The 15,189-nt window shown below is 43.2% G+C and overlaps 1 protein-coding gene across 1 annotated transcript in view; it reads right to left on the bottom strand.

Annotated features, from left to right (window-relative positions):
* Window positions 1-12,322, bottom strand: part of ARHGEF4 (Rho guanine nucleotide exchange factor 4) — a 399,330-nt gene extending 387,008 nt beyond the window's left edge. The window contains exon 1 of the mRNA XM_069617840.1: window positions 12,208-12,322. Coding sequence (XP_069473941.1) covers window positions 12,208-12,228 — 21 coding nt within the window. The 5' untranslated portion in view covers window positions 12,229-12,322. The remainder of the gene's footprint in view (window positions 1-12,207) is intronic.
* Between the last annotated feature and the right edge of the window lie 2,867 nt (window positions 12,323-15,189).

Raw genomic sequence — 15,189 nt, 5'->3', positions numbered from 1 at the left:
CATGGGGGAGACCCGTGTGACCCCACCATCACCTCACTTACACTCCTTGGAGCCGCCCCTCTACCTTCCCACCCATAGGAAACACAAGATAATTTACCATGGACAGAAGGTCACATGACCAGCTCTAACAATGGGGCACAGGCCAGATTTAGATGAAAGAAACACAGAAAGCGGAAATGCATCAGGGTGTTGGGATCTCAGCTCTGGACTGCTCTGAATCCACATGTGTGATCTCAAATCACCTTAATGACCTCCAAGAAAGACTCAAAGGCAAATGTCTACAAGAAAGCTTTTGACCCTCGATCATCCAACAACCAGACCAGCCCTCATTCCACAAAGGGACAGGCTCTTCTGACAATTATACAGGAACCTTCATTTACATCTCAGACTATACCCAGGTGACTGATCACAGAGATGCCGGCTGTCACATTTGCCACCGGGCGAAGACGCTTATCCTCAGTGTTCTGAAAAATCGAACTAGCAAAGAGGCTGTCTGTGACTTGCCAGCATTTTACAAAATAAGAGTCTATTTTCAATGACAGTAAAAGCCATGGCTAACTGGAACCCTTGTACTGGATTGAGCTTGAACTTTGAACCTAGAATGATAATATGGAAGAGTTTCATTGAGTATGGACTTAGCAGGTCTGTGTTGTCAGGGTTTTGACTGGAGTCTTGGTAACAATTCGGTCCACGAGCCATGTATATGGGCAATATTTCACTGTGTGTCTTGTTCAGTCTAAAGGGGGTCAAACATGACTCTTGCAGGGTGAGAATGCATTGCTGGAGGCTTAGGCGGGATTTAAGCCTAGGAGATCCCAGCTGCAAAAGTCGGGGCTAGATCCCTGGGAAGGTGCTACGATGAAATGACACAAACACAAACAGCTTCATCGAGGACCCTCTCCAAACAGCTGTCAGTGGGCTGCAGTGCACGAAAATGCCACTTAATAGATTGCATATATGTGTAAGTCCATGCATATGTTTATGCGTGTGCTAAAACCCTGCGGCATAAAAATGCACGCTGAACAGGGGCGTGGGCGTGACCGGATGGATCCACTCCCACCTCAGGAAAGAAGAAACTGACAAAAGAAGAGGCTTTGAAATGCCCGACGATGAAAGGACATAGAACCAAGAACACCGTAAGCTTTTTTCTAAACTTAAGACCGTTAATAAAAAGGTCCCATGGATGGAGGAAGTACATTTCACAGCCCGGCAACTGGCACAACAAAACTTCTGCCGCCACCAGATTTCCTAATAAATTTGGGCATGGAAACAAAGTTTAAATGTGGCATACTCAGCATTCTTTTTGGTTTGTGGGAATCTCATTGCCAGGTGATTCGAGGCGACATTATGCAAAAAGTTGGACACTAGAATAGCATTTTTTAACGCAATTATTGCTTCCTTTGGCAACCTTTGAAGGTAATGAAGCATCGAAGTGACATGCCTGGCACATAGAGAGTAGCAAGTTTGGCAGCATAATTTTGTATCGATTGTAGACTTTGGATTAGATATTTCTGATTTCCATATACATTGCATTGGCATATTCCAGTTTAACACCAAGAACAGCCTTTGCTATGGTGCCCAGATGTTCACCCTGGAGGTAGGGTTGAACTAGGCTAAATGTAGGCATTAACTCGAGCTACTAACCAGCATGTTTATCTGTTTAGCCATTTGGAGAGGAGGATAGAAGTACACTCCAAGGGTTTTTACCTTAGGCTGAGTAGGAACCAGTTTGACATCCAAAGAAAGCAGCTGGTTCATTGGAATTCAGTACTGACGAGAAATTTCCCCACATCCCCTCGCCTTAATAAATACCTAAACCTAACCCCACCATCTACATTTGCAGCTAAATGTTTAAAAATAAAAAAACAAAATTGGCCTCCAACAAATGGCCCTTCAAGGAAATCGACTAGTTCCATTCAAACATAGGGCCTCATAGGATCCTGGCGGCCGCGGAATGAACGGTGCCGGTAAGGGACCGGCACCGTTCATTCCGGGCTGCCTCATTACGAGGTCTGCTGCGGGTACTGCTCAGGACGCCTGGCCAGACTAGGCGTCCTTAGCGGGACCCGCTAGCAGACCAGGATGCTAACAACGGGCCCGTCATTAACGGTCGCCAAGGTCGGCATGACCCGGTTATTGCCCTTTTCTGGGCTTAGGTAAAAAATCATTACCGGCGGCAGCCGTGCCCTTAATAAGGGCACAGCTACCGCCAGGGTCGCAATGAGGCCCACAGTCTTTTATCCTTCGTCCTAGTGTGGATGGAAGTGTGACTGGTATTAAAGTGTTTGTTATCAGAGAATGTATTTATTACACTAAGATTTAAAAAAGACCTGTGACTCATCGGCCTAACATTGGAAACCCACTTGCCTAGACTCCACGCGATCAGGACAAGGTGTAGTATATAGATTAAATAGTAAAGGGGGCAGTGCAGAACTCTCCAGAGAGGCTAGCATGAGAAACCCATCTACCACAACACAGCTGGTTCGCCCTCTCCATGGAATGCATCCTCTGCGGGAGGTGTTTGGGACACCGGCATAAAGGTGGCAGAAAGCTCCTCCATGATAAGTAATGAATCAGAGGGTTCGCCCATAGTTCGCCCATATCCCAAAGAAGTTGTTCATGAACATTAATCAGAACATTTTTATCACATTGGGATCTGTGAATAAACAAAGCAGGTAAGTTCCTATCATACAGGGCCAGTGAATTTGTCTGCTTATACGGCGTGGCCCCAGAATTCTGTGTCGCCCACACTGGATCGAGGACATGTGTACTACAGTATGTGTTACCAGCTAGTTATAGTAATAGTGGAGAGGGTCCTGCCTGAAGTCGTTCCAGTCGGACATAGGGTGCCTCCGAGTGCTCCTCGACCCGGTATGAGGCATAATGTGACTGAGTCTCCAAGTAGTAAAGTTCAAGCTCTGGGGCAACAAGACCCCCCCCTTTATGCAAGGTTGAGCTAATCGCATCCACTTCATACGCACTGAACCCTCTGCCCACAAAAAAGACAAGGCCATCCCCACGAGTTTGGAAAGAAACGCTCGCCCCGGCCACACAGGAATATCATAGAAGTAGTACAGCATTTTAGGCAAAATAAACATTTTGACCTGAGCCAGTTTCCCAGCAAGTGATAACGGAAGACGGCCCCATCTCTGTAGTTTAACCTTTAAAGTAGCCATGTATATGCTGTAGTACAAACCATACGCCAAGGATCTTGTACGAGCCACCCCGATTCCCAGAAATCTAAAATCTGACGCAGCCATGACAGGCGTTGTGTAACCTCTGTCAGGGGGAATATTTCTAATTTGGAGGATTTTAGGAGTAACCCAGAATGCCTTCCAAACTCTACCGGTGCCAGTATCTTGGGCAAATGGAGCACAGGGTCCTTAATATTCAAAATTATATCGTCTGCATAAAAGGATCTAATCTCAGGCTCTTACCCCCCAAATGACAGACCGGCGCTGCTGAACCGATCCCGAATGAGATCGGCCAAAGGCTCAATCACCAGGGTAAACAACAACTGCGACAGGGTGCTTTCAGCCAAGAATCAAGGCTCAAGGGGCATCTTTGGGCAAGAACGTTCTCAATGCAGAGCGTCCAGTTCTTAGCATTCAAGCCAAATGCCAGAATAATAGTATAGTGGGCAAGCAGCTTTACTTACTTGATGCCAAAGAGTGCCATCACTCAAAGATTCTCAACAAACACAGATAAGCTCCTTCCTAGTTGGGCTTCAGTATGGTCCGGTAGTTAAGCTCGATGGGTGGGTGCATAATACCAAATAACCTCTCTGGTACGGGGAAGTAAACAATGTACCTAAACACTGCACAATCCACAGCCCTTTATCAAAAGAGTTCACCAAGTAATTGAGGTCCAGGCAGAAGTTGTGGGTGTGCACCTTTTCTTGGAGGCCCAGTTTTCGGGCTGAAGAGGGTCTGATGGAAGATGTGGGTGTGACCTTTTCCCGGAGGCCCAGTTTTCGGGCTGAAGAGGGTCTGATGGAAGATGTGGGTGTGCACCTTTTCCCGGAGGCCCAGTTTTCGGGCTGAAGAGGTTCTGATGGAAGATGTGGGTGTGCACCTTTTCCCGGAGGTCCAGTTTTCGGGCTGAAGAGGGTCTGATGGAAGATGTGGGTGTGCACCTTATCCCGGAGGCCCAGTTTTCGGGCTGAAGAGGGTCTGATGGAACATGTGGGTGTGCACCTTTTCCCGGAGGCCCAGTTTTCATGCTGAAGAGGGTCTGATGGAAGATGTGGGTGTGCACCTTTTCCCGGAGGCCCAGTTTTCGGGCCGATGAGGGTCTGATGGAAGATGTGGGTGTGCACCTTTTCCCGGAGGCCCAGTTTTCGGGCCGAAGAGGGTCTGATGGAAGATGTGGGTGTGCACCTTTTCCCGGAGGCCCAGTTTTCATGCTGAAGAGGGTCTGATGGAAGATGTGGGGTGTGCCGGATGCCCAGTTTTCGGGCCGATGAGGGTCTGATGGAAGATGTGGGTGTGCACCTTTTCCCGGAGGCCCAGTTTTCGGGCCGAAGAGGGTCTGATGGAAGATGTGGGTGTGCACCTTTTCCCGGAGGCCCAGTCTTCGGGCTGAAGAGGGTCTGATGGAAGATGCAACCAAGTACATTTGTGAAGGAGTCTCTACCGGCATCTTTGAGAAAGCTCACAATTTGTTTGCTGTATATACACACACACATATATGCATGCGATTTATAAAAAGGCAAACTGTACAAAGGGGATGCGCCCAGGGTGTCACAAGTAGTGTGCAGCGGTAGCAGGGTAGCAAAGGAGCTGAGATGCATAGACGAAGTGGGCGGAGCGGCTAAATAGGGTTGAGTGGCATGACCAGCCCTTCGGCAAGATGTTCTTTGAAGAGTAGGGTCTTCGGGTTCTTTTGAGACGGGGGGCATTACTCTCTCTTGCAGTCGTTTCCACACTGGCAATGTTGTGGCTCGTGGTGTTCTTTTTTTTATTTTAATGATTTTTATTGTTAAAATATTGATTTTGATACAGATATCGACAAGTTATAGACTTTGAATAAAACAAGAACTACAAAGAAATGACATAGTAAATGATTCTGGTCACTAGTAATAGTATTTCTATATAGCTGAATCATATGTTAAAATCACTTATGAATATAATATGAACTATAGTAGATATAAACCGCATTAATATAACAAGTAGTATAAAATTCATAGTAGCACAAGTCTGCAAAGAGTGACTTATATGTAGTGAATATAGAGATTAGGGGGGAGACGTACAGGGAGTCAGACAAGAGACATATAAGAATCAGGAGGGTAGAGGATAGGGGGGGAGAATGGGTATATTGGATTATTTCATCAAAATTAAACTAATCATTTCAAACATTATTCAGTTCTAGCATTTCAAAATGAGTATGGAAATATGGATAATGATGCAAATATAAGGGTGTAGATTCATGTACCATGAGCAGTTGCATTAAAACAGTTAAGCTACCTGGTGAAATAATACCATTTAGCATTATATTTAGGAATTGTGTTATGATTATTGGCCATGCACATCTCCAGTTTATGAGTGTTACAAATGGTATTCCACCAGATTTTGGTAGAAAGCAAACTAGAGTCTTTCCAGTTAGCAGTAATGCATTTTAAAGCTAAACAGATGAATAGATCATAAAGTCTAGCAGAGTCAGATGGGAAATAAGTTGTAATGGCTATACTTCCTAAAAATATGTTAACGAAGGAAAAGGGCACATCAACACAGAAGATACACTTAAGAAGCTTCCAAATTTCCTGCCAGAATTTAACAATAAATGAACATTCAAAAAACATATGCATATACGTGGCGGGAGATATGCCACATGACCAACATTTAGCATTATAACTCGGATTAGACCTAGCCAATTTGGCCAGAGTAATGAATGCTCTATGCATGAAGAAATAATAGTGTTGTGAAATATTTGCTGATACCGATATTTGTTTGATTTTAGCAAACAGACGATGCCATATTTCATCTGCAAACATGAAGCCCAAATCAAGTTCCCATTTCAGACGTATAGGGCAAATCTTAAAAGTTGAGGTGAGCATATTGTAAATTTTAGAGGCTCGAACTTCACCAACTATGGTAAGGTGCATTAGTCTAAGAGCATCTGGAGTAAGAATTTCATTGGAAAATTGGGCAAGTGCATCAAGGCAGGAATTAATTAAGTTGTTATAAAATTGAAAGTCCTTCTTAGGAATGTTAAAAGTGATAGAGAATTGCTGAAAGGAAAGGACATACGGGTCATCTATAATGTGTTGGATGAATCTGATACCCTTTTGAATCCATGTTTTGCGGTTGAGGATCTTATTATTAATTACTATGTTCTTATTATGCCATAATAGTGGGGAAATATGCTTACTAGGAGTTATAGTGTGAGGAAAAAGAAAGGTTTGTAGAGCTGAGATTGAAGCTTTAATAGGGTCTAAAATCTTTTTAGACAAATGTTTAAAAATGTATATAAAGTCAGTGATGTTGTGTGGTAGAACTACTTGTTTTTCTAATGTACACCAAGTCGGGATATCAGCGGATATAGGATCCATGAACCATTGACGAGATTGTTTTATAAGAAATGCATAGTGATATGACTTAAAGTCAGGGAATCTAACTCCCCCCATATCATAGGGGGCTTTCAGTTTCGTCAGAGCAATTCTTTTACTTTTTCCTTTTCCCCAAAGAAAATTAAGTAGTATAGAGTAAATGGATTTGAAAAAGGAAAGGGATAATGGGACGGAGAGAAGTTGCAAATAGTATAGTATTATGGGAGTTAGCATCATCTTGATAGTATCTAAGCGCCCCCACCAGGAGAGGTATAGTGGAGACCATTTGGATGTTAGATCCTTGAGGGTGCCCAGTAGTGTTTCAGTATTGAGTTTGATCGTATTAGGGATAGTTGGGGCAAAACGAAGACCTAAATATTTGACAGAGCTACTGCACCATTTGAGGCCAAAAGTGACAATATCATGTTTAAGGCAGTGTGGATTTAGGGGCATAATTTCTGATTTCTGCGTATTTAATTTATATCCTGAGACCTGACCAAATTGCGATAAAACACTCAAGAGGTTGGGAATGTGAAGTTTGGGGTTTTTAATTAATATAAGAATATCATCCGCATATGCAGCTATTTTATTTATTGAAGCACCGACTTGAATTCCCGGGATGTTTTTGTTAGATCTTATTAATTCTAGAAGTGGTTCGAGAGAGAGGGTATATAGTAATGGTGAGAAGGGGCAACCTTGACGCGTTCCTCTTAGTAAGGGAAAAGAGGGGGAAGTTTGACCATTTAAATAAATAGCGGATTTGGGGGCAGAATAAAGCAGTTTGACCAGTGAAATAAATTTTTCACTGCACCCATGCCAGCGTATAGTTTGAAACATAAAATTCCAGTCAACACGATCAAACGCTTTTTCCGCATCTAATGCAATGGCCGCATAGCCTTGAGTGTCTTTTTTGTCATTGGCTGCAAGGTTGATGGCGTTTAATGGGAGTCTTGCATTAGAGGATATATTACGTCCTTTTACATAACCTGTTTGGTCTGGTTTAACTAGACTTGGGAGTGAGGATTCTATTCTATTGGCAAGTATTTTGGCAAAAATGTTGCTTTGTATATTGATAAGGGAAATGGGTCGATAGTTGCTAGGAAGAGTAGGGTCCTTGTCAGGTTTTGGAAAAATGATAAGCAAAGCTTCAGAAAAGGATCCGGAGGAACATTTTTGTGAAATGAAATATGAAAAAAGTGAGCTTAGGTGTTAAGGATTGAGAAAATGTGTTGTAGAATTCTGTGGATAGTCCATCAGGGCCGGGTGCTTTACCTTTTCCGAGGCCATGGATGGCTTTGGTAATCTCGATAGAAGTGATGTCCTTTTCTAGATGAGATAGATCAATTTCAGGGTAGGTGGTTCTACTGATGTTGTTCAAAAAGGAATCAATGTTTTCTCTGGGAATGGCACATTCTGGGGTATATAGATCCGTATAAAATTTTCTAAAGCATTCCAATATTTCATCAGCCTTATGATGCATCTTGCCCAATTTATCTTAAATGTGAGAGACTTGAACTTTTTATTTTTTGGTTTTTAAATAAGAAGCTAGCATTTGACCTGCTTTATTAGAAGTTTGATAGATCTTAGTTTTATATTTAAGAATGGTACCTGCAGCTAACTCAGTGATTTCTTTATTGATTTCAAAGCGTATCTTAATGACTTGTCGTAGATAAGCTGAGTTAGTGTCAGTATAATAGTGTTGTTCTGCAATAGTGAGTTTAGAATAGAGATCATCAAGATGTTTTTTCCTGATTTTTTTATTCTTGCCTGATAGGGCCATTATGTGACCACGAAGGGCCGCATTGAAAGCATCCCAATTATTGACAGTGGAGGTATCTAGATCTTGGTTTTCGTTAAAGTATTGTTGAATGAAAGTATTGATGGATTGAATAGATTTAGGATCATTTAAAAGAAAATTGTTAAGTTTCCATCTGGGAGAACCTTTGTTCATATCTGTAAGGGAGAAGGAAGTGATGACTGGAGCGTGGTCAGAGATAATGATATTTGCTATCTTGGAGTCTATAATGGATCCAGATAGAGTCTTTGTAGCAAAAATATAATCAATATGTGACAATGTGTTGTGTGGGGGAGAATGGAAGGTATAATCCAAATGTGAAGGATGAGATATCCTCCACGAATCAATTAGTCCTGTTTCTCCTAGACATTTTATAAAGGATTTGTGAGTTTTGTTGGGTTTAAATATGCAGCTAGATTTTCGATCCAAAAAAGGGTCAAGAACCTGATTGACATCGCCACACATTATCAAGTTGGTGAAGTCATTTTTCAAAATCATTTGTTTGATATTATTCCAAAAGGAGGGATCTGGTAGTGTAGGTCCGTAAATATTGAAAATTGATACTTGTGTCGTGTCAATTTGCAGTTTTACCCAAACCCATCTGCCATTTGTATCTGCATCTTGGGCAAGGATTTTGTAGGGTTGTTTTTTACTAATAAGTATAGCAACACCATTTTTCTTGGATAAAGCTGGGCTAGCAACAACCTCCTTCACCCAAAGAGACTTGAGTTTCATTGTTTCTTTGAGGGATAAGTGTGTCTCTTGTAGACAAGCTACTGTTGGTTTAAATTTATTCAAGTGAGATAATACTTTACATCTTTTCATTGGATTCTTGCAACCCTTAATATTCCATGTTATGCATTTAAAGATCATTTAGCTGGAGGAGATTTGATATTCATACACCCTATAGCCATCGTACAGAAATAAGCATATACCATTGTCATTCGTTTGAAATTATGTTTACACCAATATTTGTACAGAAGGAAGGAACATTGGGGGTCAGAGAGGGGAGAGAGGGGTTTGATCACACCTTGACGGGTAGTATACCATGTTGAATTAATAATTTTAGAGATCAAACAGGACATGGGATAAGGAGTTAAAGGGAGATATATGTAGGGGATAGGAAACGCCTAACGGGTCGCTAACTAGGAAAAAGCGACTACCTGTGGAAGATGGACCCAAAAGAGCATCCACCCCACATAGTAAATATCAAAGTAAAATCATAGCATTAGGTAATTAGGTACTTATGAGTATAAAAGTCAATTGATGAGATCCAGTTTCAAGTAGTAGATGAAGTTGAGGCCGCCGCTGGAGAAGAGGTGTCCATATTTTCATTTTTGATGGATTGTATGAAGAGCCTTAAGTCAGCGAGATCATCAAAGACTGCAGAGCGTCCTTCGTATGTGACTTTAAAGGAGCAAGGATGGAATAAGCCATATCGGACATTAAGTTGTTTAAGAGCAGGCCGGAATGCCAGAAAGACTTTTCTTCTTTGTGCTGTACTTCTAGCAACATCCTGTGAGATATATAACTTACTGCCATGCCAGATTAGAGATTTACGTTCTTTAACTGTGGAGATGATAAGTTGCAGTTGAGAGTATTCCAAAAGGTAAAATATTAGCGTTCTTGGTGGCTGACGAGATGAGGGAGAGACTGAGGGTTGGCCAATCCTATGGGCTCGTTGTATATTAAAAGTAGTTTCCAAAGGCAAATGTAGTATGGCCGGTAAGAATTTTTGTAGGAAGACAATGGGGTTCGTGCCCTCAGCTCCTTCAGGAAGGCCAGAGATGCGTAGGTTATTGCGCCTACTTCGATTTTCCAAATCTTCATTATGCTTTTGAAGTTCTTTAATGGATTTGTCCATTTGTGCTACCTAAGGCGATAGATCTTCAAGCGCACCAATTCTTTTCTCTGCTTCTTCTACTCTGTTGTTAACTCCCATCCACCTTTCATCTAGTTGCTGTAACTTAATATTTGTGGTTTCCATGAAGGGTTTAAGTGCCCTGATTTCAGCAAGAATGGTTTCAATAGCTGGGTCTGAGATTCCACTTGGAGGTGGGGAGTCACTTTTGGGTCTTTTCAGAGTGGTTGAGGAAGCGGTAGCGTCTTTGATAGAGGAGCCATTTTTTTGGTTGGTTTTGTTGGTTGCCATATTTGTGCCAAAGTTGACAAATATAAATTGTTATGGCGTCTAATTCTTTGCAGAAGATCTTTATGCTGACTAGTAGTATATAATTATTACTTCCATATTATTCTTAGGCTTTACTCTGTGCTAGAGAGACCAAAACATGGAAAGACCCAGAATAATAAGGCATATACTACTAAAGATTAAGTTTGATATATTGTGTAGGGCTGTTGGCCAAAAAAAAGAGCTTTAAATCCGTGGGGCTGTAGAAGTACAGCAGTTGGATGATTGTAAACCAGTCAATTAATACAGTATTGGAAGGTTGCAGCAATGAGGCGTGGCAGTGGTGTGAAATTTAAAAGCAGCGCTTAGTATTTGCAGAAGGGAGACTTAATAGCTTGTTCAGTATTATGGTTTTAAAACTTGGTTTGCCTTTGATTTGTGGCTTAAAAGCCCGTTCACTGTTCTTGCAGACTCCTTTTTGAGGTGTAAAACTAATATATCCTCTCTTATTAATCTGACTTATTCTCTCTTCTTTTATTTTTTTTTTTATTTTATTTTTAGATATATCTTTTTGCTTCAGTATAAATTAGCATAATGTAAACAGTTCGCTTTTATAATTATTATTCCTTACTTTTATTTCTTTACTAGTTTCCTTGGAGTCCAGCTGGTGGCGCACTCGTGAGGAAGTGCTGTGCTTTAGGGCCCAGACCGGGGAGTCAGCTGATGTAACACCGCCGCGTCTCTCCTCACGTGAGGCGGATCGCGTTCCTGGATGCGTCCGATGCGGAAGTTGGAGAGTGGAGCCTGTCGCGTGTGTAGCCGTTCTACACGCCGGCGCCGTGAAAGAAGACCAACGGGTGGAAGCGGAATGTCGGCAGAGCTCAAGAAGGAGAAAAAGTTAAATTGAACGACGTTAAAGTTGACCTAATGCTATTATATATTAAATGTGAGGTGGAGCCGCTGTCTTAGGCTGCCATCTTGCCTCGGCGCCAAGCCACGCCCCCATGGCTCGTGGTGTTCTGTTCACCTTCGGATTTGAGTATTGCTTGTAGGCCAGTCCACTTCAACAAACGCATTCCGAGGTGGCACTCCATGCCTCTGGCCTTTCCCGGGACTATATATGCATGACAAACCAAAACTATAACCACCTATTATGTTATGTTCCTTGCTATCGTATCATTGCTAGGTTACACGCTCTCTGTAACCACGAGCTAAGTAATCCTCCTGTAACTAAGACAATTTCATGCAGCAGCGCCTCGATGCCCTTGGGCTGCCAGTGCGCTTTACAAATAAAAAATAAATAAAATAAATTGTCTTCTCAACACAGTCCTTATTAAATGAATTATACATGATCATTTTATAAGAGTTTTTTTTTAACAATGTGCCCTTCCGTAAAACTAATCAGCACTATTAACTACAATTCTGCCAGTATTAGACTAGAAGCACACAACACAGACATGACACAATATCACTCATTATGAATAAAAGAGGAGCAAACAGAACATAGGTTAAATTGCGTTTCTACACTATGGGGTCAATGCGCCTACTGCGGTCATCTTTCACAAATCCACGGGTTCTAGTGCCCACGATTCCTCCCTGCCGTACATCCATCCATCCTTAGTTACAAGGCTCATACAATTCTCGTATTTCAGTGGGATAATAATATTTACTAGCAAGAGACAGCCGCGTGCGTGGTTCGTGCTACACAAACGTTGAATAATATACTGTTTTACTTACCGAGGTCAGCATGGGTGCCATGGCTCCGGGACGGAGCACGGCATTCCCGCAGCGCTTTCGCCGGCAGCTTCTCGTGGGTTTGGGAGAGCGGTAAACACGCCTGGGAGGAGCCGGTCTTTCCAGGCGCGTCGGGGCGGCGGAAACGCCTCGACGTCGCGGGCCCTGCACAGTGCGCACGCACATTCCAGTGACGTCCGACGACGGTGTCGGGGCCCCCGGGGCTGCACGGGTTTGCCCGGCCTAGTCCGACCGTAGCTGGGCGCGCAGGGTGGGTCTGTCACCAGACTGCCTCTTTCTTGCACCTGTCGTCGAGGAGATGCGGGCGTTCCTGCACTCTCCTGCACTGTCAGCCCGGGAGCCTCGCAAGGTGCCACATTCCCACAGGGTGCCAAGAGCCCAACAACACGCACGGGGCAGCGTGTCCCCGAAAGAGCGAGCCCCAAAATGGGCGTCTTGATCCGAGGCACCTGTCCACAAATGGAATGAACTGAGAAGACACCGAGGAAATGCATGCAGGCGTGGCTGCAGGCGACAACCAAACTACCTGCAATATTTACACTACAAGGTCAAACAGCCAGGAGGCGTCTAGACAATGCTGTCTCTCCAGGATGAATGAGGCTGGGAAACGTACCTTCTCCCAAACACACCCACCGTGTAAAAATGTAACTCAATTCTGTAAAACAAACAGAGCTCCTGGGGGTCGATCAGTCCAGTCAACCCCCCAACCCCCCATTTTTGTCAAAATTGAAACGCACCTGCTCAACAGATTTCGGGCGGCACGGGATTCCATCGCCAGAATTGTATGCAGCTCCGCACGCACCCGGTAACCGCTTCAGAGCGCTAGGAGCAGGAAAGGAGTGGGGGCAGAGTTTTGGATGCATCATTCACACTAGGCCATTCATATCTGTGGCGTAGACTGGGCTTTAAACCCACCCCTTTCGCCCCACTGCATGTCAGGAGAGGGATTAGCAGGGCATGGGGGATAGGAGACCACACATTCTCACAGTAGTCCTTATGTGGGTGCTTTCAGACTTGAAGGAGAGACTTAACAGCTTGTAACATTAAAAAAATTGAATTAGAGTTTGATGCATTATAATGTGTAAAGATAGTTGCACACCTGATTAATATACATACTATTAACATAGATGTTTTGGTAGAAGTTCATATATTGTGAGGGGCTTGTTTTAAACTCAATTATACCAATATATTTTTTCCTTTATTATTTTGATTATGTTGTAGTTTGTATTGCTGTAAACAATTTTGTTATATTTCTGGTGTTTTCCTTTTTTTCTTCACTTATGGCTATTAAGAACTGTGTGAGGTTTGCTAGTAAACCAAAACCACGAATGCAAAATACTATACAGTATGATATGATACATTTTATTTATAGCGCGCCTTTACACAAGTTTTTCAAGGCGCGACGAGGCAGGGAAAAGGGTGACAAGAGAACCATCTTACTAGGCCCAGTGGCATTGAGATTGCGCAAGTGCAGGGGAGAGGAAAGGGGAGAAGTGCCGCGGGGAAGGGGAGGAGGAGCAAGTGCAAGACATAGGATCGAAACATCAAACAAAAAAACAAGAAGTGCGGCCAGCAGGTGGCAGTGCAGGGGTAAAGTGCACACAGCAAGTGTTAGTGCGGGTAGGGGGACTGTAGGGTTGCCAGGTGGCAGTGAGTATGTCTGCAGGGTCTCAGAAACTGTTCCCACCAAACCATGCATTGTCACACCAGGAACTGCTTATTACATGTTGGTAGACTCCAACACCCATGCAGAGAAACAACAAAATAATCAAATCGGCGTGGGGCAGCTGAGTAAAAGCTCCTCATGTACTGAAACAAAAGAACACAGACCTGTATACGTAAGCCCCCTCTACTCATCTCACACCCTTTTAATGAAAACACCCATAGATAGAACAGGAAAGAGGTGGCGTGGGAGGCTGGGTTGTGTCAAAGCTTCTTTTCATTGTTTCCGATCATTCTGTAATCACTGGGGTGCCATGCATTACACTTAGACTGAAGCCTTCATCGCATTAGATGTTTTTGCCCATGAGGGAGTCAGATTACCCTCCGAGCCTTCAATCAGTGCCCCCATGCCACTTCAGGCCAGATGAGGCCTGCCGGGCATTCTTCCCTTGCTTCTTTGTCAATGAAGTTTCATTTGTGCCACACTTACACATCATATAAAACATTGTAGTTGAAGGGACTGTAACAGTATGATCCAGAGCGTCATCCCCTAGAAATATACTAGTTAAGGTTAAAAGCGCAACTTGACCTCCTCTTCCTTCTAATGTCCTGCTCGTGATCTCACATAGGGTGCTGGACCAGATAGCTCAGCGCATGAAGCACTTGGTGCTGAGATGTGTGTGTTATCCGCATGTCGCCGGTTTGAACCCAAGCAAAGCAACCTCAGCCTTTCACCTTTCTGAGATTGTGAAATAAGCACCAATTTCAGTTGGGTAATAATAATTTATGTAAAAATGTTCAATGTAAAGCGTTTTGATTAAAGGGGTCTATAAATAGCAACATTTTATTGGACATTGCTGATGACATCAAAACATACACCATGGATGGCGTCATCATTGACCCGAGAAACTCACATATGACCTCACCATTTACGTCACTGATAATAGCTCACTTGACATTACCAGTGTCATCATCAATGATTTTATCACACGCACATGTTTACATTTCCAAAGAATAACACATTGAACTCAAGTCTCCTGTACACAGACATACTCTTGGTAGCAGTGTAGGCTCTATGAATACCACAGCAGCTCAAGACTTAGTTATGCGCATGTCTGATCTACATATCCCAAGGCCATGCCTCATGATAACTTTAAGTCGCTGTGTGTCCCTTATGTACACCTTCAGGATGTCTCAGTGCGTTGCAAAGCACTCTAACACAAAGTCATTTCCATTCACAGCACTTATATTCTCAGCACACACAAGCTCGAAATATATGTGCCCAACCACCACGTAAACCAC

Source organism: Ambystoma mexicanum, chromosome 10, assembly GCF_040938575.1.
Source record: "Ambystoma mexicanum isolate Mex_15411 chromosome 10, UKY_AmexF1_1, whole genome shotgun sequence".
Classification (NCBI taxonomy): Eukaryota; Metazoa; Chordata; class Amphibia; order Caudata; family Ambystomatidae; genus Ambystoma; species Ambystoma mexicanum.
This window is presented reverse-complemented; position numbering and strand designations above follow the sequence as displayed.